General features: G+C 32.1%; 1 protein-coding gene across 3 annotated transcripts in view; it reads right to left on the bottom strand.

Annotated features, from left to right (window-relative positions):
• Positions 1-21,464, bottom strand: part of LOC130898170 (forkhead box protein O-like) — a 399,489-nt gene extending 378,025 nt beyond the window's left edge. Inside the window, exon 1 of one of the 3 annotated variants that reach the window (XM_057807247.1) lies at positions 20,683-21,464. In XM_057807247.1, the coding sequence (XP_057663230.1) occupies positions 20,683-21,099 (417 nt within the window). In that variant the 5' untranslated portion in view covers positions 21,100-21,464. The remainder of the gene's footprint in view (positions 1-20,682) is intronic. The other 2 variants (XM_057807246.1, XM_057807248.1) reach the window with 2 other exon arrangements.
• Between the last annotated feature and the right edge of the window lie 233 nt (positions 21,465-21,697).

The raw sequence follows: 21,697 nt of genomic DNA, 5'->3' as shown, positions 1-21,697 counted from the left end.
AAAGCAGACATCCGCAAACTAGAGACAAGGTATTGAAAATGGGACTAGATAAATATACGATAATCACACAACAAACAGATGGACAGGACCTCGCCTTGCACACAGATTCTAAAACAGCAAAAAGAGGAATAAAACAACCGTAAACAAAAAATAAATATAACTCATAATACTAAATGATACAACACAAAAACAGAGGACAAAACGCAACAAAGAAAGCTGGCTGGCACAATTACTAACGGGACGAGGACATAGGCAAGAATATTACAAGCGTTTCAATCTGAGATAGACAACAGGCAAATGCGAGGAATATAACACACCCATAGACCGATATCACATCAACAAAGACAGCAGGCACGCAAAACATTTACAGATCCATAGACAGGATATACCCACCAACAGACATAGACGTATAGGACAAAAAATTAATATAACAGGTTAATGAATGGAAACAAAACATGATATTAGATGACGAAAATGAAATGATATGACAAACGCACCAAAATTATGACAGAACAGACACAGACAATGAACGTTAAACTCAAGAAAGGTGAACAGTAGTCTTCTTTTCCCAATAATTTTTGAAGTGTGTTTGATGGGATTGTGCTCTAGATGTATGGCGAAAGGTAGGTCGGTAGAAATCCATTTTCCTGTCATGAGTTAGGGTTTGGCAAAGCCCAATACGTTAGATATGTACGCCTCAATTAACAAGAAACTAGCTCGCTTTTAATAAATTTTTGTATTATAATCGATATTATGGTGCTAATTATCTTATTGTCAAAACTTTCTTTTTTGTGGAAACGTTAAGTATTATTAATACTAAATATTTTTATAATTATCATAATTTCAGGTATATCTACATTTACAATAACCGTCGAGTTGAAATAATACGGGATGTCTCTGAAGTTTTTTCCAATCTCAGCGAAGTAGTGGAAGCGAAAGATTGGAAATGAATGTGAAGGCAGCGACTTTGAAATCAAATACAGTGAAGCACTTATAATTATTAGCCGAGGTATTATTGAAATAAGAAAAACATTTAAGGGCACTCCGAACATTTAATAGCTATGATTGAATGAACTAGTTTAAGTTCGAACATCTTTTATAATTTATATACTATGAAAAAAACTCATAAAAGCTGGACAGCTTTTATTCTTCATAAAGGGGGTGCTAAGGGAGCTAAAAAATGCATTAAGTATTTGGAAATGGATTCAATTTTGCGGATGAAACGACATAAGGCAAACATGCAAAGTGGAAAATCTTAACGAATGGGTACTGAGCAAACTGCGCGAATGGGACCAACACATAAGTAGAATGAGAGAGGAAAGAATAATAAGGATAGCTCGAGACAACCTACCACTGGGGAGAAGAAGTATGAGAAGGCCACGTAAAAGATAATCTTACCATCAATTGAGGCAATAGGCATGCTGCGAAGAACGAACTGTCAATCTGCCTAAAATGGAGTAGGAAGAAGAAGAAGAAAGAATACTGCGTGAATAGTTAAGTTCTCGAACAGAGAAAAATCCGAGGCTAAAGAATGAACGAACACTGCACAGTCTAAAGGTCGTTGTGTGGGCCGCTATGTCTCAAGTAAACAACGTTCCAACAAAACCGGAAACCACTTGCTGTCAAATAAAGCAATTGCAGAATTATTACCTAATAATACATTTCACATGAAGGTAAAATCAACTGGCCACCCAGTTCTTAAACCGCTTGATTATTTCGCATCGAGAAACCTTGAAATAAAGTTTATGAGAATAATCTGACGAAACTAACGCAATTGAAACTAAATTCCAGGAGCGAAATGGCAGCAGTGTCCAAGGGTACGTGTCATCACCAATATTTGTTCCAGATTAAAAGAATTCTATTAGCAACAATAAAAAAATAGTTGAAAACTAAGAGTTTTTGTTTTATTGAACTAACAGATACTCGATACACTTCTTTGAGCACCTTGTATTAATTCTCAATAAATTATTTTTAGGAGGTGAGTGAGGTTCAATCTCTCAATTAATTAAACCATTAGCGAAAAGTAAGGGTAAAATTATAACTATAGGAATTTCCTTCTATACAGAAACAGCTTTGTCTTGGCACGCGCCATCATACCAGGAAATGTTTTCTGGCTCATAAAAACTTTTCTAAGGGTAATAAATATCCAATTAAAGCTTTAGTGGTAGTGAAAGTGGATATTTATAATTTTATTTCCGATGTAATATAATTTTAGTGGTTTCAACTAAAATCTCAAATTCAAAAACTATAGTTTACAGAAACTGCTGAAATGTTTGATTAAAAATAAATTGAGGAATACTATATTGATTTCTATAGAGAAATTCTAATCATTGTTTGCTAATTTACTTTGTTTATCGGCAATTATGTCCATGTCCATATTAGTTCAAGGCATTTGACTACGGGTTAACCAGATAACATCAAACGTTTAGAAACAAGTAATATTTATATTTTCAATAATTTATTATTTACATTCGTGTCGAGAAGTATAAAAAAATGTCGAAACAAACTAAAATTGCCCAACTGACGATTCTACAATTACATAATTTATTTAATTTTGTCTTTGCCTATGTTATTAGGCAGTTATCGAATATTCTCCAGTGTTCTGGACTGTCATAACTATGTGAGATGCATACCATTTCGTAGACTATAAGAGAATAATTATCATATGGGTATTTTCTTGGACTTTGTCAAAGCCTTTGACACTGTTGGTCCATAACAGTCATATTTGAAGAATATGTTGAAAATGGAAAAATAAGTGAACCCGTCTTGGGTCCTATATTGAGGATTCTAATAATCCAATTTAAATACCAACAAAAATCTCTTGATTTGTCACATTTTTGAAAAAGAGAGAGAAATGCTTTATTGTTAAAAAATTGTTTACAATTAGTACACAAAAGCTTGTAAAAAACTAATAAACAAACATACTGATAACTAAATAAAGACACAAATAACAGAAAATCCTTCTAATATATAGACGTGAAAATTTTTATATGTAATATAAATTAGATGTATATATTGTATTAGAACAGTAACCAGTAACATTAAACGAGTGCTTAGAATGCTCCGAATTAAATAATAGTATTAGAATAAAAGTCATTTACTGAGTAGAAGGCACTTTCCAGTAAATTTCCTTCAAAATTTGATTTCAATAAGAAAATGATTGTGCATTTTATTGCATTGTAGAGTATTGAGCCCTTAACTAATTCTGAACGTGGAGTAGGTAAATAATGGTCGAGCTTCGCTTTCCTAAGTGAAGCTCGACCTATGATCTTTCTAAAATTGGAGAAGCGTGCTTACGAGTTCCGCCAACGGATTAAAAGATTAATAAGGAAGGAAGAGTCAATGATTAGAATCTTTCAAAGAAGTCCCGACAGTTAGCCCTACTGTTTAGTTTGAGTAAATAACTAACAGCTCTCTTTTGTAGTTTGAAGATTCGCTCAAATTGAGTCGCACCCTACGTATCCCATAAGGGGAGAACATATCGGAGATGCGACTCAATATGGACATAATAAACTGTTATAGAGGTGGATAAGTTTAGTTTTTGGGAAACTGATCTAAGCGAAAAATAGTCAGAACTTAATTTTTTAGATAAAGCGGCAAAATGTAACTCCCATTTAAGAAACGTTGAGACATAGAAGATAGAATAGCACCATGATTTAAGGGTGATTAGTGCACTATATATAGTCCTATAAAGTGCCGGGAGATTAGAGTTGCTCTAAGAGAAACTAGTATCAGCAAAGAGACAAACAGAAGAAACAAAATAAGGCCTAGTACTGAGCCTTCAGTCACTCCACATTCTATTGGCTTAAAAGAATACGTCATTGTATCAACCAATACTAACTGACTTCTGTTGGTATGATATGACTTGAGCCATGCCAGAGGTGTTCCCATGAAACCTTAGTACTGCAATTTGTTAATTAAAATATGATTAACACGATCTAAAGCCTTAGAAAAATCACAAATAGTTGTTACATTTTCCCATGAACAATATTTAAATTCAGTAATTCCACCATGACTATGAATATTGTCCAAAACAATGAGATACAAGTATTTGAATAAATAATTTATTACTATTTAATTGAATTTTGATTTTTTTCTATCTTGATGTAGAAAAAATATGTTAATTATAGTTTTCACTTGAATTTTTCATTCCAACTTTTTTACAGAATGTACTGGATGCCATCAAAAGTATTCAGAGTAATTTAGTTTGAATTTCTACTGGTTTATTATTCACCTACTCCTCTAGTTGTCTTTTACAGTAAACCTTAAAATTATCTATTAGAATGAGTGAAATTATGATTGTTTATTGATGTATTAATCAAGATAATGATATGTTTAGTCTGGTGGCCTTGCAAATATTATAAATAACGTGTTAATTTGTTAAATAATGAAAAATTTGTAATAAAATAAAGATACTTCCAGAACACAGGACTGTATTATACTTCATATGACGACTATGATGTAACAGATTTAATTTTTAGTGTGAAAATGAAAAACTCTTTATGCCCTTTCAAACTTCAGAGTATTAGTTTTCATTCTCCTTTTATTCATCATTCGCTGCATTGTTTTCACCTTACTTATTATATTGTTTCCTATTGGTTCCTGGTTTTCCTCAGTTCTTTCACCTCTGCTACTACTATTGTCTTTTGTGTCTTTTGTTTCATTACCCTGGGTTCACTTCCATATATACGTAGATACCTACTTACACTTTCATAACTTTCGTTTATTTCTTTTTTATTTAGAGCGTAATATATTCGATTTCATACTGTGGTTGTTATCTCTATATCTATGTTTTCGTCTTCTGTGAAATTGTATCCCAGAAATTCAAATGTGACTAATCTTATCTATATTCTTTAAATTTTCATTATTAATTCTCAATTTGAGCGAAGCTTCAAATTACTTCAAAGAGAGCAGTTAGGAACGCGACTTTTACTTACTCCACGTTCAGAATTAGTTAAGGGCTCAATATTTTACAATGCAAAAAATGCACAATAATTTGCTTATTGAAATCAAATCAATATAATCTTTTTCCGCAATAATTTGAGAGCATATCTACTGGAAAGTATCAAAAATTGTTTCTGTATATTGAAATTTTATTTTTATCTTTAGTTTTTTTATGTTTGTTTTTCAGTTTTTTCAAGCTTTTGTCCACAAATTGTAAAAGTTTTTCTCTCATCATTTTCTTTTTTTATTTACTGTCATCCTTTGACATTTCTTGATACTTACTTCAATTCTTAAGTCTTCTATTATCTTTATCGATGTGTCTTCTTTTTCTTTCATTTTCTTAAATATATCTGCTTACTGATTACTGTCTAGTCTGCATATCCTAATCCGTCTATTTTTACCGGTTCTAGGTTTCTTTACTCAATTATTGTCTTCTATTTTATTGTTTTCATTATCCTAAACACTATAAGTATAAATAGAAGCGAACCGATTGGAAGACTATCTCCTTGTTTTACGTTTATCTTCCATCTATTTGATCTTTCTGACTTTCTTTTTTCTCTCTGAATACTTTAATTATGTTCTATGCTAAATGGAATAACTTCAATAGCCATTCCTTTCCTGTTTGCCTTAAATATTTTATTACGAGTATGTCCTCTTCTATGCTGTCACCACCACTCGGTTTTCCTTATCACACCTCTTCCGTTGATTTCTCCTCTTGCCCTTCTATCGTCGTATAATTTCCTTGGTCCTCTTATTCTTCTTCTCTTATCATGTTTCTATCTCTGTAACTGAAATTTTCAAAAGCAACTTCCGTAGTAATAAATTTGGAAAAAACATTTTTCTTTATTCTCTATTATAAATAATTTCTATTATAATTTCAAGTCAATTTTTTCTTCACTGCTCTTTTTCCCACATTCATTGACAGTTTTAGAATAACATAATAACTTTCACTTCTAACTCTATTTGCACTACCAGCTCCATTATCTTTTTCACGTCCAAAAAGAGCAGAGTAATATGAAAACGCTTTTTCAAATACTGCTTTGTATTTATTAGAGCTCATTTTTTAGAAAAGAAACTTGAAGTCACTGGTATCATAATATGAACTGGTTTCCCACATTATCACACTACCATAGTAGCTACCCAGACAGCTAAGTTAACGTTCCTATTTTCATAAATAGTAGAAATCTTAATCATATCCACTTGGAACTTTGAAATTAAATGTTTATTCATCAGAAAATTCGCCATTGTTTCTTCCAGAGCGCGTTTTAGATTATAAATCTGATTAATTTTTCTCAATGAATAGGATTTAGAGAGACTGTCTAATTAGTATGTTATATTATAACCTGGCATCATTGTAACACCTATAACTGAATTAATATGATTGTAAGGACTCTTATGATAGTTTCCAGTTTCTGTTTCTGTTAAAAAAATTTAATTTTTAGACGACGCCATCTGAAAGTTGTTCGTTCTGTATTCATTTACATACTGAAAGTTGCGTTTTGATTGTTCCATGTAGTGAAAGTGACAGTTGCGTACTGCAAAACACTTTCGGGACGCTCTGGAGTAGACAACTTCAACTTCCTTAAATGTGACTCTAGCCACTACAATGTTGACAGTTCACAGTTTCACTTCAATGATTTTGCATAACTTTTGTAGTGTAAGTTTTGTCTAAATTAATGAATAATAATGAATGATGATGAAAAAGAAAACATCAGCGATGAAGAGTTACTCGAATCCACGTCACCTGATCTCACCGAAGAAAGCAATGCGGCCTTCTTAATTCGTTGCCGGATAAATCTCGTACAATGTACGAAAAACAGTACGAGCTCTTTATGAACTGGTGTTACCAGAAAAAGGCGAAAAACCCAACGAAAAAAGTAGTGCTCGCTTATTTTTCAGAAAAATCTAATATCTGGAAAAGTTTTGGATCTTATGCGTCGTCTAAAAAATGTTGTGTACGCCGCGGCTGAAATACTACTTTGTTGGACTCGTCTGTTGCTCGCCTCGCTTCACTCGTCTCGCAATTTTCAGACTCGTCCAACAAAGTAGCACTTTCATTCCTTGGCATACAAATAACTATTGTTTAGTAGCAAAATTCGAATATTCAAAATGCTAACTATTATAATTGGCAAAAAATTTAAATGTTTCACACCGAATTCTAATGCGAGTTTGTCTAATTCGTTATATTATTCTGTTTCCCATGGTTAGGAAACCTAACCTATAATAATATGCCAATTTCCTGAAATTTACATTGGAATCGTTCATCTTATCACGAGAACGTGTTAGTATCGAGATACGCCTTTTAAAAAACAAAATGTGCGGCCTCGTCGCGTAATTATAAATTAACAATTTTTTAAAAGGCTTTCAAGTTTTAGTAATTTATCGGTAATGTTGTAGACGTACCGTTATTAACCTAAAAAGTATTAGTTTTATGCAGTCGAGTTCTAGAGATATGTAGAAAAAGAGAGACTTTATGCAATTCGTTCGAAGAAACTATTCGACATTGGAAATCAAGAATTAATTCCATATATATCTTTTTCTCCTTAACGGTGTATGTATAAAATTTTCTAAAATCCATCTCTGCGTAACATATTTTGCTGAATTAGCACAATAAATTTAGTAAGTCATTACTTGAAAACAGATTTTTTTAAAACACTGAAAACACTTTTTTCTGTGTGTTGAATAGAAAAATACAATTGAAATTAATTTTAAGAAAAAACAATTAATTTTTTAAAAACAACAGCTTAAGTAATTAGTATATTTAGGAATCGTTGGTTTTAATATTAACATTTAATGTACAATTTACAACTCGCGTCCATAACTTTTATAGGCTATCTTGAAATGTATTTTTTTGTATAACTAATTTATTATCTACTTCCTAACCAGTTTTCGAAAATTTGACCAATTTATTTTTTAACTAATCATATTTCTTATAAGCGATACAGGGTGCGACGTAAAATGGATCATTTTAAGCGTGTATGACTCAACTTGAAGGTACCAACATGGTAGTTTATAGTAATAGACGAGATCAGAAATGACATTACAAATTGCAGCTAAGTTATTGGCAACAACGCCATGTATCAGATGATTTCTGTCAGTTTCATTCACGTGCTGTAGGATTTCGTAAAGTAGAGATTTTCTTTCGTATTAATAGGTGAAGGCTTTTTTATGTATAGTTTCGACTGTATATTTGTCATGACTCGTGAGATTTTAAGTTTGTAATAAACTTTGTTTCTATTTTTTCCTTGATGTTCGATAAAAGTAATTAAATGTCAATTGCAGTCATTTGGTGACAATGTAAGTGAAGAAATAATAATTATAAACCAAGTATCAAAAGGAAACGTCACAATTTAACACCGAAGAAAAAACCATGATCAGAACTTCGAATCGGAAAGAACAAACTATGAATGTTAGTGAGGTAGATACATTACGTAGTACTTCAACAAAAGTTTCGGAAGCTAGTGTGTATTAAATATTTAAAGCAAGCGATGAAACAATTGATATTAATACTTCAGAGGCTAAGACTTGAAGAATAAAATAAGTTAACTTGGATGATCCAACAAAACAGATCATTATATAATGCATTATATTAATTTTTTATTGTTATGTTTCGTCAGGTATCTTACAAATTATTTTGAGGTATCTTGTATATATAGCTTTGTCTTGTGACACAATTATTATTACTATTATTTACGAAAGAAGCTGTAAACCTGTTCGTAATTTTTGGTAAAATACTTGACAAAAGAATGAAAAATTTTTAACATGATAATAAACAAGATAGCTCCGTGTAAAATTTGATTCTCTGAAAACTTTACGAGGTGTACTAATTGAAACAATGTATTTTATGAAATTTCGATGATAAAACTAAAATTTGAAAGTTCAAAATGTGCAACAGATTATTCAAGTCCATATATTAAATAACAATAAACCAATTTTGTAATGAATATTTTATGAGATTATGAACGGGTTTTCCCGAATATTATATATTTCATTTACATTTCAAAACCCATTAACCAACTTCGAGAACTTAATAATCCAATTTTTGTGGTAGTTAACATCTACATCTACTCGGGAGAACTTTCATATTATACGCAATAGTATTAAATTCTATTTCAAGAGTGAATCAGCTGGAATTATCGATTCACATATTAAGTACATCATTACCGCCCCTTTATCACCTATATTAATTTACACAATGCCAATTTCGGAATGAAAATAATCATTTCACACATACCAAAGACTTCATACATTACATAACTGACATTAATTCATACACGAAAACTACAGAACACCGAGAATACAAAGTTGGCCTTGACTAGTTACTCTCGGAGTTCTCAGAGCGCGGTAACCTTGACGTCCACGTGTAATTTTTTCCATATTTTTTCACGGTTGTATCTGCATAAAAACCACAGACCGTACGAAACAGCGTTGCCGCTTTTAAAGATATATCACTCGGTTTTAGACTTTTTTGGTGGAAAGTTCACATATTTTATAATAATCATGATTTCATTTGAGTAAAACATTATGTTAAGCCCACAATAATTTATGTGCTGAACTCTGCCCAATAAGAAAAATCGAAGAATCAACGAATATATTGAAATTTTCTATAAATGAAATAAGTACCTTGGAATTAATATATTCAGTTATGGAAAAGTACAAGACGAGGTAAGAGGATGAGTAATTATAGCAAATAAGCTCGCGGGAAGTCTTCAGAACGTAGTATGATAACACTTAAGACAAGAAACAAAAGAACGCATTTACAAAGTGACCATCGGACCTATAATAACCTATACATCAGAAGCAAGGCCAGTAACATCAAAAACGAAATAGCTCTTGGGGACCACAGAACAGAAATTCTTAATTTCTCAGGCAAATCTCGGGAAAAACACTATTTGACCAAAATAGAAGGGAAAACATCAGACGATTATATAATGTAGATAACATTAACGAATGGGTATCACAATGTAAAAAACCATGGAACCCATGAAATAAAAGACGATAGACTGGTAAAAATTGGAACAAGTAGTAGAGGTAAACCACGAAAGAGTGGAGTGACAACCTAGAAGATATCGAAGAAGGAACAGACGATAGCCCTATAATGAAAGAAAGAAGAAGTGGGAATAAGTTATGCTATGTTTTGCTTAGCATGTGCTTTCTGGTGAAAGAGAAATAATATAGAAATGAAAATTAAATATTAATTTAGTCATAATTCGGGAACTGACCACACCGCCGCACTTACTCCACATTTGACTGACAAAGAAGCTTACTCACTTTTAGTGTTACTTCAAAAAAGAAGTCAGCACGTTTTGTTTGTGGTTTATGTATATCTTGCAAAGACCTGCCGAAACTGGCACCACGACATCGCATTGGCATACTACCCATTAATTATACAAAAATATTCAGGACATTTCAACGATGATACATTTACCCTACAGTACCAATATTCCCCTCGGTTTTTTTCATTCCCACACCTCAAAGGAACTCATTAACTTCAGACAATTACGCTTTAACTGGTAAGTGCAACCTTCGAATCGTTATATATGAATGGAGACTATTAAGAATGTATGAAAATTTTGACTTAAACATAACTTGTTTGTTCTTTATTGATAGATTCCTGGAATTCCATTGCCACATCTTACCAAGTAGAATTGTTTATTGAGAGTCAAAGAGATAATACAAGCGCATACATCTCTTTCAACAGAAAAACATAAATATTTCATCCACTCATGCAATCAAAAGAGAAAAGGGAGTAAGACATGTGTTCTGTCACCAACCCTGTTTAACGTTGTAATAGATTAGTTACTGAGGAAACGGAAGTTAAAAGGTCAGGAATCAATTGGAATTCGTAAAACTGGAGGAACTTGAATTGCCGGATTACAGAGATAACTAATAGGCTACATAATAATTCAACACTAGTTGAAAAACAAAGATAGTAATGCAGTAAAAAATCAAAACCGAAAGCGCCATGAGGACAAAAAATAAAGCAACTCGAACAATTTTGTCATTTAGTCAGTACACAAGGAGGTACTGATAATGATACCAAAAGAAAAATAGACCTGAGTGGAATTGAGAAGATTCATTTCATTGTGATCCTCTTCAATTTATTTGTAAGTTTAGCGTGCATACAAAATTTTTGTATTAAATCAGCCTTTCAAAGTCCCCGAACTGAAGTTTTTCAGATTTCGATGTTATACTCGCACTCTAACAACCATAGAAATAATACTGATAGAATGCTGGCAGATTGAGAAGTTCCACACGGATAAACCGAGAATTATGATACGTTTGTGCAAACATGTATTCAGAAACTTATTATGTATATATGGTGTTCCCAAATTAAATGCGTGTATCGAGCGCACGGTGGTTTGAGCGCACAAATTATATAAGAGGGTGCATCGAGCGCACATTCAATCTTCAATTCCTGTTTTAGCTTGAAATGTTTATCACCGTACATAAAAGAAAAAAAATTATAAAAGAGTTAATAAAAAAGTAACGAAGGGTTAATACTTTCTCATCAATGTGATTATAGTCGTAGTCTCCTAACCTAACCATTATTAAATTAGGCTTTTTGTAGAAAAGTCAAATACGCAATTTTATAATTATTTTAATTTAATTATTTATTTTTGTTCAGTATTTTAAATAATATTGAATATTTGCTCATTTTGGAAAATCTTAGATGTTACTGATGGTTTTTCGTTTTGACTTAATGATAATAATTATTAAAAAATTCTTATGTTTGCCCATCTCTAGGACACACTTTGGCAGATCAAATTTTAGAACGATTCGACACAGGTAGTGTTCTAAATGTGCCTGTGCGCTCGATGCACGTGCGCCCTCGCACCCCACATCTAAATTCATGCCACTAAATTTAGGTAATTGCTCGTATGACATTAAGATGGGTCTTTTCAACAAAATTTTCTCAGTCCACTTCTTTCCGAGTCCACGTTTGAAAGGTGGTGACTGAAATTGTGATATTTTTTTTTAAAGCTTAGTAATGCTAGGAAATTGAAATTTTGTAATTTTCGTGCACTCGCAAAGGACGAAACGGGGGTGAAATTAGCAATTTAAAATCAAAACTTAATTCAAGATAAAGTTTTATGACGTAAAATTACAACTCAAAATAGTTGATTTATTTTAAAATATATTTTATTTCATTAATAATAAATGCTGAAAATAACTACATATACCTTGTTTTTTAATTATAAAGTTTTAGAACGGTGGACTGTTGTCACTTCGACAATTCATTTACCGTCTTTACTTGATGTTTATTCAAATGCCACTCAATTCAAAAAATTATAAATTATGGTGTTTATTTTTTTTTCCTCTGTAGCTATTGGGAAAAAAATATTTCAAGTTAAAAGTTCATTTTGAAAAAATATGAAATAAAGTAAGGGTTACTAATTACAAACCCGTATAATGTAACAGGAATATTAAAAAAATACCTGTAGTTAGGCTTTTGCGAGTACAAGAAAATTAAAGAATTTCAAGTTTCTAGCTTTACTGAAATTTCAGGAAAAATCCAACATCCAATTTTAGTCATCACTTTTATGTTGGAAAGGGGTGGGCGGAGGAATTTTGTCTCATGAATTTAGAAACATCCTGTATATTTACTAGCATTTATATGAAAAGTCGTTGCTAAATGATAAAAAACATCGACATAGTGGTTATAGCTTCTTGAATGTACAAAAGTTACTGGTTATTGTATCGATAATCATCCAAGAAGTCATTCAAAGGGTTATGATTAGTGCATAATCATTGTTATTTTCAGAACCTATGCAATTTCATGAAAAACAAAACAATGCACACAAAATAAGGATATTTTACATCAATATTAATCGTTTTCTTGTGGGATTTGAGCAAGAAACTTGTGACGAAAATAAATGCTTGGTGATAAGTTTTCTAGATTTGGCAACACCGGTACTAGTTGCATTTTTGTTCCGCAACTATAAAAGATGTAGGCATATGTCTCTTATCAATGCGCGAACGAAATAATAATTTGAACATTTTTATCATGCGATTGAACAATTAAAATTTATAAAAAATGTGAATAGTTTATAACCGATCCAAAAAGACCAGATTAGACATTTAAAAGTGGGAATTTTAATGTACAACACGTGTTGTTTCTGTGATTTTATATGCAGCTACTTATGGTTATTGTATTTTCTACAATCATTTGACATCTCAACAATCATCTAGTTTCTAGTTTTCAGCAATCGACTTAGATGATAATTTTTCTTCTAAAAAATGTACCAGAGCTTTTATGGTGAATAGTTCTCTCTTCAGCCACCAATTGAACAGTTTCTCACAACCCAACTAGAAGTACTAAGTTAAGTACTCGAAGTATGGCTTCAATTAGTGGCTATTTTATAAATTTTTATATATAATCTTTAATAATAAACAATAATGTTAGAATTAAAATTTCAAAAACCTCGTTAAAACGATATTTCTGTAATAGATCTAGTCACGTGATAAATATCGCGTCTCAGAACATTAAATATTATGTTCAGATAATCTCAAATAGTTAACACGGATGGAATGATTTCTCAATTTATTTCGTAGGATTGTACTAAAGTGTGTTGTGCCCCGATATATAAGTTCGTCTATAATTGATGCACAAATTCATTTTAACATTTTAACCTATTTAATATGTATAGACTCACACTAGAAAGTCTGAACTTTGTTAAATCCTACTGAACACATTGTTCACACTACCACTACACCAACACTAACAATTACACTGTGTTACGCGCGTTTCGACGACCAAATTATCGTCTTCAGAGACTGAAAGTAGATAGTGTGTTAAGTTTGAATATTATCAACGGTTCCAGAAATTCAAACTCATTCCTTAAATCTTGCCTACAATAGAAGCCCGATTTCTACAGAGTCACGTCTCAGTATCAAAATAGATCGTGACGAGCAACGCGCAATAATTAAATTTGCATTTAAAGTTGACTCCAAAGAAAATTAACAATTATTTGGCGGACACATTAGGAAAAGCTGCAGTATTATATAATCTAGTGAAAAGTTGGTGACGTGATTTCAAATGTGGAAGATAGTCGAACAGATAGAGCATATACGATTCTATCACAAACGAAAATGTTTAAACTCTCCATCATGTTGGAAAACCGACGAGTGACTATTGGACATATAATTGTTTGCTCCGGTAAGAATCCAATTAAATCATTTAATTCAAAGTCATTTGATTAAAGACAACCAATCAGGACAACAACAAAAAAAGATCACATGGCCTGTTTTCACTTTATCATGTTGCCATGGATACATATTGATTAATTTTGACTTTGACGTTTCAAATATTCAATATTTCGAAATGTCACGATTTGATTGTAATACCGACGAAATTATTGAAGAAATTATAGAATCGAATATACCAAAAAAAAACGTTTATAGTAACAAATTTGTAGGGAAAAGATTTATGTACTTTTGCAATTATAAAAAATATCAATTAGATAGAAATCGGATGTCGGAAGAATTGGTGTTGATTTTAAGGATTGGGCTATGAACATAAGCAGAAAAGATGGTAGAATATAAAGAAAATATAGTCAAAACCATATGAAACCTACCTAACAAGTGAACCGTTACAAGGAAAATATTATAAACAACTGGAAGTTATTATTGACCCAATCGAAAGTGTTGTATTTCAAGCACGAGCTGCCCGCAATTTTATACGACGAAAACTGCAATTAGATCCCTGTAAAAGAAAGCAAAATTTGATCGCATAAGTTCCGTAGAAATAACGAAAATGATAAATTTATGGAATGAAAATTCCCCTGAAGGGCTGCAACGGAGATTCGAACACATAACCGCGGTAGAATTAGCTTGGCGAGATGGGGAAGCTGCTGCTGACTTTTCTATATCGAATCAAACGACGATGGTTCTCTAACAGATCGATTTTAATATAACCCTGTATTCAGCAAGACTAGCCGAGATGGTTCAAGAACGTGTACTCGGAGCAACGTTAATTTGTACTGTCAGATTATTCGAAAAAAACATTCTGAGGCTTGTTGCTTATAGGCAACAGACCTCTGTCTACGGCGTCGATCTGTTTCCAAGCAGAAGCTTTCGAAATATGTTATAAAGTTTTCAATACAATGTCCTTGGGTTATTACTACTGATAATTGGAGATAGTGGTCTCTCATACTTCGCGGTACATGTGGTGAAAAAAAGACATTTGCAGATAAGTAACAATAAATGAGTTATGAATGATATTACAATTAGATCGAAAAAGCACAAAAAGCGTTATAATTTATTAAAACAATTTTATGTATGACATTCACTTATATCTACGTAAAATTTATCACTATATATTTAATAGCTTCGATCGCGGTAGATAATTAATAATAATACCGTCCGAATATATTATGAATATCTTCTGGACGTGTTAAATGCGCATGCTGAGTTCAGAATATGTTCTGAACATACATTCCTTCACCAACGATTTATGAAAATTATAATTTGAATTCAAAATTAGCTAGGAGGGCATAAAATTAACTGGCCGAAAGTTTATGCTTGATATTTCTGAGTATAAAGTCAACTACCACGTTTTTTTAAATACAAATATGTAGAAAACCTCATAGTTAAAAAAGTTATTACATGGTAAATATTACAAAAAGGATGAATGCACATGCGCCAGATTAAGCATCCTTACCCATCTACGAGGATACATTTGAGGTATTCAGAACACATTCGGAATTAGAAATATATGCTCCACGAAGACACGATTTGAAATCCTGAACATGTTTTATTAGCACCGCGAACGTACAAACTGGGCGTGAAACTGGTGACAGAACATGTTCAGGAAAAAATAATATCTAAATATTTAATTGAAAATCGCAAAATTTTCAACTACATAAGAGAACGATTCTCATTGGTTTTCAGTTGAGTCTCCAGAGAGAAGATAAAAAATGTTTGAAAAGAAAAATATACAGTGCCAAGCATGCAAAAAATATCGAGCTGAAAGCTGAACGCCGCAAAAACGAGCCTGTCGCAGTAAAATCTCGATCTGGGTCTGGCCAGCCTCCTTTGGCTGCAGCCAAATGGTTGGATGATTAGGAGTTGTCTCACTCTGACCGATCTGCATGAAAGACTGTTATTGATGGGATTACAAATTTCTCGAAGCGGCACGTATCTTCATTTACCCCCACGCGTTTCTAACACTCGGGAGGGAAGAAGACATACCCGTGAAGTTAGCGATACCACAGACCGAGATGCACAAAAAGCACGAAAAAGTTGAAAAATTGTGTTACTTGAATACTTGAACGCTCCCTTACGTATAAATAAAACATTTTTCTATATATAAAAATAAAGTCAATAAACCTTTCATAAGTTAAGTTTTATAATATTCCATAATCACGTTAAAAATTAGAACTATAATAAACTTAATTATTCGTACTATAAAATATTAAAATAAGTTAAATTTTAATCTTACTTTCAAACCATTTTTGTTGTATATTCGAATTGCTAGGCATAATAAAAAAAACTTCATGAGGTGTTTTAGTCGTGGTATTTTTACATCCTGGCACAAAACACGATTTATACAACATTTTTCAGATTAATCAAAGTTTAATAATTATGCTTATTTTAGAATAACCGTCGTATCGAATATCTGTCGTATTTACTTTGTATCATATGTTCAGTGGTTATTTTATACCTATGACATCACGCAATATGGCGCCCTTACTGAAATGTTTAAACTACCTACAAAATTTTTGATTTTTGCAATAATTTTTTTGTCTAAATATTGATCAAAAAATTAAAAAAATTATAATAAAAGTTATATGTTAACTATCTAAACCTATTTTTTCCTTAAACCATGCAAGTACCCTATTCATAGGTAATTAGCAACAGAAATGTTCTTCCTTAGCACGATAATTTCATTGGATATTGGCGCCTCTCTAATAATTCCTCTCGAGGGTAGCCACTCAACCAACCAATGTAACTTTCGCCTTCCGGTTTTTCGTGTCTATCTCTTTGTGTAAGATGGCAAATTCTTGATTAGGACATATCTTTCACTGGTTACTTACTTTTGCGGAGTCAAATATTTTCCTCAGAATTTCTCCTTCAAAAACTACGGTTTTATAACCTCGTCATAGTCAAAATTCAAACATTGTGAAGAAATACTTTATTTCTTTAATTTCTTAGACCTTTTAATATATTTAAGTTATCGTCTTGATTTCAGGTCTCTTCTGATTTAAAATTAGTTTTTAGACAGGTGAAAATTTTGACCTTTAGACCTATATTTGGTATAAGTGGTGAACGGCTTTTTATGTATTTCATGATTGTGTGACTTGTTTCTTCTTAATTTCCTGCTTGATATCCTTATTACTGCACTGCAACATGTTAGAAGTTATCAATCTTCTCAAAATTATAGTTTCCTAGTTTTATCTTTGGGGTTATCTGGTGGACATCACTCTACAAAAATTTCGTCTTGTTTTCATTCATATAAAAATCATTATTACCAACTTAAAATATTTTATTACTTATGTGATTTTGGTTTAAGATGTAATTGTGAACAATATGAATTTTAATCGGTTGAATTTTAGGTGATGTCAGATGCTTCGTTGTATCTTCCCAATGTTGTTACTCGCAGAGGTTAAGAGAGGTTACCAATGATAAAAGATAAGAAGCAACTTTCTGGAAACGAAGCGTCGATTTCAAAACAATTGTTGTGACATATTTCTTTCGTTCAAGTATAATTTCCTACTGCCAAACACAAAACAATTTCTCATATATTATGTTAATACGGGGTGTTCCGATATTCGAACGACAACAGACAATAGTCATGAATACATTGACGTAGTAGTAGTAGACCTTTCAAATAATTACTGTTTTTTGGATAAAATTTGTAATGCTAGAAGAATTTGTTTTAATAACTAATCAAGTTCAAAATATATGAATTTATTTGTATAGTACTATCATAAACTACCCTTTGGAGATATATTAAAAGTATTAGTCAAATTTCACGTCAAATTCAGTGTTCGAAATTTTGAAAATAGGCTTAAGCTGGTAAAATTCTCATACATATATAGATGTGCTGGTATTAATTTTGTCCTACGTTTTTTCGAATTATATAAATATTCTGCTAATTTGTTAACGACGCTGTGTTGGATAGATCTCTCTAAAAGCGTTTTTGGTAATATTGAAAAAATTTATAAATCACATGTTTTATGTGCTACATTTAATTCCATCCAAAAGATTCATGAAGAAATTCATTAAAGATTTCAGTGAAAACACGATGGGGATCTTTTTTGACATGCTTAGAAAGCTTAGTGAATTCAAAATTATATAAAAAATCCAGCAAAATTCTTGGTAACATGGCAAAACATGCATTCTAGATAAAGTTATATTTTAGCTGTAGGTTACGAATACTCACGACTTGTTGAGTCTAACTGTAAAATGGATAGGAAAATTAGAATCGAATAAACAAAAAATTAGTATGGTTGTTGAAGCAGTTTTTGGTATAGAAAATTTTTTAGAACAATCAATCACTTTTAAAAAATGAGTAAAAGGATGTAATTGTACCTTGGAAGAAAAGGAAATTTATGCACATTATGACTTATTCATTATGCATCTATCACAGAAGTTGAAAATTGGCACAAAATAAAACTTTTGAAACCCGAAAGACAAGAGAGAAACACTTTATTGTCAAAAAATTACAATTTTGTTTAAAAATTTGACAGCTTTTTAACGATGTTTGAATTTATTTTCCATTATTTGTGTTTTGTAAAGTAAAGCTTACATTAAAAGATTTTGACTTTTGAAGGTTTGAATGTTTTTATTCGAGAGTAAATAAGTAATAAAAAAGCAAGCAAAAAGTAATTTGCAATTAAATAAAATCTTCAAAGAATATTTTTAAAGGAAAAATTACTATTTAAGGTTTATTAAGGACCTAAGGCTTATATCGCAACACACTGGTACACATGGACTTCAAGAATAATTTAAATAACACTAGTTTACAAGATTCCACTTTTTGTCCGCGAATTTTATGGCTGATAATGTTCACTTATGACTTGGTTCTTTCAAATCTATCCTCAAAATTTTATTTTACACTTCGAGTTACGTTGTTTTTGATATGTATGAAATGATCGTATATATTAATCGACAACAAACCTATTTTACTGTGTAAGATCAAGATCTAAAGTGTTTGCGTCAAGAATAGTTCAAAGAGACGTTCGTACAATCTAGATCATTTTTGCTATTTATACGGAGAATATGTGTTTAGAGATTGTAGAAAAGTTATATAAGAGTTGCTAAAAATACCTATTTTAAGTATTTTCGATTGCCCTTGGTTAAAAATAAGAATTATTCGACTTCCAATTGTGTTTGTAAATTGTGTGTGGTATATTTGAGATTATAGAAAAGTGGCAAAAGAAGGGCTTTTAAATTTGGAACTATTTGGCGAAACCACGAAATCATTTCGAAGACTTTTATTTTGTAACGGGAACGTAAACAACTTAAACACTAAAAATATATCTTAATAGCGTTGGGTAATGAGAAACTGGCCCTTGAGAGAAAATATGGAGTATGGAAAGAAAAATATAGTCGAGAGTTTTAGTAGCTCGTGAGAAAATTATCCTTTCACCATCACATATAAAACTGGGGATCACTAGATAAAGGCGGAAATATATTTGCCAAAAGTTTCCTCACTATGGAAAAGATTGAAGGCGGTATTTTTAATAGCCCCCAAATTAGACAATTTACGAATTACAAATTCTATGACTGAGTTGTAAAAAAACTTGTAAAAGACTTTCTGCTACAATTGAAAAAATGGGGTGCAATATGAGGATAAAATGCCACTTCCGCGTAATGGAAGAGCGCTACCAGGGTTTCTGGGATACGAATAATGACAGTTGATTTCCTTTACGTCATTTTCCAATTTTCCAAAATCTACATATCTGAGAACATGTTTTTTTCTGTTTTATAAAAATATATAACATATATGTAGTCATCAAGATCTAATATTTCTTCAGCAACAGATGTACTAGCCCCTAGTATTATAGTGATGATAACTAAGTATATAGGTACAGAAATGTAAAGGAAAGTTAGTCATACAAAAACTAATAGTCGCTAATAATTAGCTGGAAAACCCGATATTGAGTTAAAATTCATTGTCATGGATACTAACGAGCAATATTATGAAGTTGCAATATGTGAAAAAAACACGTAAACAGTGCGTTCGGAAGCAGAGGGATAAAATATAAAATGCCAACATTTTATAGTAAAGTGATTTGTTAGAGAAACTTTTTTTTCATTTAATTTTCTTGATAATAAAATTAATACCATAAAAAATTCCCATACAAATAAAGAGAAACACTATTACGTCAAAAATAAAACAAATAAACAGACGCATAAACTTGTTTTCATACACACGCTATTCTTTCTCAATAAATAGAAAAAACACAGCAACGTAGTTATATATACGTACTATATTAGCAAAAATAAGATTGGCAACTTGTTTTTTGCGCCTTAAAATTAAATTCCTCGACGACGAACATTTAATCAAATCCAAAGAAAGTGAATATCAAAATAACATATTCATTTAAATATATAAAACAACGATTGAATTACCGGACGATTTGATTTTTATTATACTTAGAATCGAATTATATTTTAGACAATGAATGAGTTTCTAAATGAAGAAGTCTAAAAAGAAATTTCAAGGTTTCATAAATAGAATCATAAATATTAATCAAATTTAATTTAAATATGATATTTAAAAAATACCTTCCAGCCAGCAGAACTATTACTATCTCCTTTATCTTTGAAATATGGCACATTCTGGACCATCCACTCGTATATTTGACTAAGAGTTAGCCGTTGATCGGGCGATGTTTTAATAGCTTGAGTTATTAAATCGGCATAACTAAGATTACCCCAAGCATTTCTCCTACTGGAATTCTTTTTTGTGGGAACGGTGGTGGTCACCGCTGAAGGAACAGATCCCGGTCCTTGCTGTCCCGCCACTACACACTTGTTGCCTGCCGCCTCATCGGCGGGATCCACATAGTTATCGGGACGAGGAAGCGGCCACGTGTTGGATCGCGCGCGAGTTTGAGGTTCAAAACCATCAATCTCCGGCAATGGATCCATCATGTTCATGTCCATTTTCTGGACACTCCAGCCTCCGTATTGCCCGTTCATAGAAACTGCTTTATTTCTAACCACTTATCCAAAAAAAAAATGTCACTTTCAGCACTCAGTTATGCACTTTTCAAACAAAATGTAAACACTAGCCGCAGAACATTCCGTGACACACACGCGGGTTTGTAAATCCAAAAATGTAATCGGTAGTAGTACGTTTTATTACCTGCGACGCAGTTACGCGAGATCTACCCGAGATATTTTCTATAACAAGTGATACATTCCTTCCAACGTATCGGCTGCGTCTGATCGGCGAATTTTGTCAGTCAGTCCTAAGTCGTAATCGCGTTGGAGGACATGCCCACTTGCGCGTGCGCATTCAATGGCGCCACGCACGCACTCTTGATTGTATAATTGTGGCACACGCATCACGCTGTACACGTGATCACACCTGAATATCTAATTAGCGAAAAGGGCCTTCTATGTAATGTACCACGGCACACTTTTTTGTCAGAGTTTTTTAGGAGTCGGTTCAGCGCCATTTCGAGACGAGATTTGTTGTCGTTTTGGACTTTGAACTTTTTTTCATTAAGATTAAACACGACCGTTGAATTTATCGCTTAATCATGTGACTGCCAATTCAAGATCAACATACAAA

Source organism: Diorhabda carinulata, chromosome 9 (genome assembly GCF_026250575.1).
Source record: "Diorhabda carinulata isolate Delta chromosome 9, icDioCari1.1, whole genome shotgun sequence".
Classification (NCBI taxonomy): Eukaryota; Metazoa; Arthropoda; class Insecta; order Coleoptera; family Chrysomelidae; genus Diorhabda; species Diorhabda carinulata.
This window is presented reverse-complemented; position numbering and strand designations above follow the sequence as displayed.